At 47.3% G+C, this 2,715-nt stretch overlaps 1 protein-coding gene across 1 annotated transcript; it reads right to left on the bottom strand.

Annotated features, from left to right (window-relative positions):
* Positions 1 to 571: 571 nt before the first annotated feature.
* On the bottom strand, positions 572 to 2,089 carry LOC121466330 (sperm motility kinase 2B-like). Its single transcript, XM_041679995.1, has one exon. The coding sequence runs from the start codon at positions 2,087 to 2,089 to the stop codon at positions 572 to 574; it is 1,518 nt and encodes a 505-aa protein (XP_041535929.1).
* Between the last annotated feature and the right edge of the window lie 626 nt (positions 2,090 to 2,715).

The following is a 2,715-nucleotide window of genomic DNA, read 5'->3' as shown; positions in this document are numbered from 1 at the left end:
ATGGTTGGACCCCTGAGCAGGGCACGGACACAGAGCATAGTGGGCTCTCTGCACGGTTCCATCCTGCAGGTCTCGCTCCATACCTGGGTCCTCTCCAGCACCATGACTGCAGAGTGTGGTCTTCTGCATCATCTGGAGAATCCTGAAGATCCAAGAACACACATGAACAAAAGTCTTGTGACTTCAGCTACGCAGGGCATCTTCCCAGCTGTGGTCACCCACTGTTCTCCAAGCCTCCTCCTCCCATCCTCCAGCTCCTAGCTCCCACCCCACACCACCTTCCTCCTCCTTCGGCACCTCCTCTTTCCCCTCTCCATTTTACTGTATCCTTTTAGTTCAACATGTTAGATTTCCCACACTGAGGGTAAAGTGAAATTTGTCTTCTGGGATGCTAGATACGTTGATAGGTTCCACAGTATCTGGATCTAGCTTCCCAAAGCATTGTACCCTATAAACACACATTATTATGAGCTGTCCATTGAAGCAGACATGAGTAAAATAGATACATTCAAACACAGAAAGGTACCCGGGCCATGCCTGCTGCTTGTTCTCCACACTCCCTCCTGGTGCCTCATTTTTGTGGGGAGACTCTGTTCTCCCCTCGATGAGGTTTCTTCCTTGAGGGAAAGCAGCAACACAGTCCAGTCAGGGAGCTTCCCATCCTCCTTATCCATCCCTTCATGCCCCTGGGCTGGCCCTGTCTGTGGGTGGGCTTGCCCTCTGCTGAGGAGCCGTGGGAGCCTAAGTCTTCCGTGTTTTCCCTGCTGCTGCACCTTGAGTAAATGCAGGGAGCACTCTTGGCACGTTGGTGGGTTTGATCCGGTGTGGACAACCTCTGGAGTGGCCTGCAGAGAGGGAGAGCAGACCCAGTGGGACCTCTGCTTCCTCTCTGACCCGCCTGCTGGCCATAGGCAGGCACATGACCATAAGTGGCTGGCCCTCTGAGTAATGTGCCAAGGGTCGGCTCACTTCCCCTCCTCCTCAGCTCTAGAGGGAAAGCAGCAGGATCTTCAAGGGAAGGGAATGGAGTCGCCCCTGGATTCACGGGCTGAGCCCGGGTTGTACAGCCATGCCCCTGGAGAGCCTGCCCTTGCAGTAAGCAATAGGATGCCATGGTCTGATTGTACTTTCTTTGGCATAACGAATCTTTGATATCCTTGGCTTGGAACCCCATATATTCCATGGCTTCTACAATTGCCGGGTCAGGCAAGCTGGGGACCATTTCCTCACAGGGATTTGGTGAAGCCTCCAAGTCTTCCCTGAGCCAGGGGTGTGTCATCACCTCAGTCACTGTGGGCCTAAACTTGGGGTTGACTGTCATTAGGTGGCTAAGCAGGTCCTGGAGTTCTTCTGACAAGTTCGAGGGGACAGTATACTTCCCTGACACAACCTGCCTTCGCAGTTCTCGTGTGCTGACAGCATCAAATGGGACCTTCCCGACTACCATGAAATATAAGACGACTCCCAAGGTCCATATGTCAATCTTGGGGCCGTCATAAAGTTTGCCACGTAAGAGTTCAGGGGCGCCAAAGGAGTAAGTGCCACAGTGAAAACTTAACCTCTGCCCAGGTTTGACTTGTGTGCCGAGGCCAAAGTCGATGATTTTGACTTTTCCGTTCCCATCCACCATGATATTGTCTGGTTTCAGGTCCCGATGGACTATTCCAAGTTCATGGCAGTAGCTCACAGCACTCAGTATTTGCCTGAATATCCCACGGGCCTCGTCCTCCTGCAGGTGGCCAGCCTTTCGGATGTACTGATAAAGCTGTTGTCCCTCGGCCAGCTCCATGACGAGGTATATTCTCTTTTCAGACTCAATCACTTGGAGGAGCGAGATGATGTTGGGGTGGTTGACCATCATCATGATATCTACCTCGGACATGACTGGATAGCACCACAGTTTCTTTTTTCGAAGCACTTTGACAGCCACCGGGGTCCCTGTGAGGCGGTTGTAGGCCAGCTTTACTTTGGCATAGCCTCCCTGGCCAATGGTCTTCAAGGCTATGTATTGAGAGTGAAAGCTCTCTCTGTAAGAGAAGCTGGACTCAGACTTGAGCCCTGAAGACTCCTCTTCGCTATCAGAGCTCATGTTAGGCAACAAAGTGTAAATGCTACCTAAGAGAAAGAAAAAGAATAAATAAAAGAAAGAAAGAAGAAATTTTAAGTAAAAACGATAATAATAAATAAGATAGAAAACTAAGATCCAAGCAAACAACCGACAGCCGCAAAAACCAAGAAAACCAAAAGCACACATATACAAAGCCAAGGAAATCCAACCTGGCTGCAAGTTCCTAAGGAGAGAGGAACAAGGCTCAGCAGCACCAAGAGCAAATGCCACTAATTGCCTACAAAGCAAAATATACAAAGAAATATACAAAGGATCAAAGAAAGAAAAAAATTAGAAAATCCAAGCAATATAATAAAAAACCAAGCAGATTCCAAACAAGCAAAACTACATAAAAACTAAAAACCCGGAAATGAAAACAAAATATAACAACCCCCTCAAAACCTCTAGAATATACAAATAACTAAATAATAATAATAATAATAATGATGATGATAAACACTAGGAAAAACAATGTTGAGATAGGGAACTGATAAAGGATTTCTCAGAAGACACAAAAATGACTTAAGAAATATATATATATATATATATTAGTTTAATTTGCATTTTCCTGTCGGCCGAGGATAGTGGTTTATTTTATCTTACTCTAC

Source organism: Microtus oregoni, unplaced genomic scaffold (assembly GCF_018167655.1).
Source record: "Microtus oregoni isolate MIOR12 unplaced genomic scaffold, Mior012 000033F_ref0000390, whole genome shotgun sequence".
NCBI lineage: Eukaryota > Metazoa > Chordata > Mammalia > Rodentia > Cricetidae > Microtus > Microtus oregoni.
This window is presented reverse-complemented; position numbering and strand designations above follow the sequence as displayed.

Excerpts from the sequence above, each read along its gene's own strand:
- LOC121466330 (XM_041679995.1), bottom strand. The coding sequence starts at position 2,089 with ATGAGCTCTGATAGCGAAGAGGAGTCTTCAGGGCTCAAGTCTGAGTCC.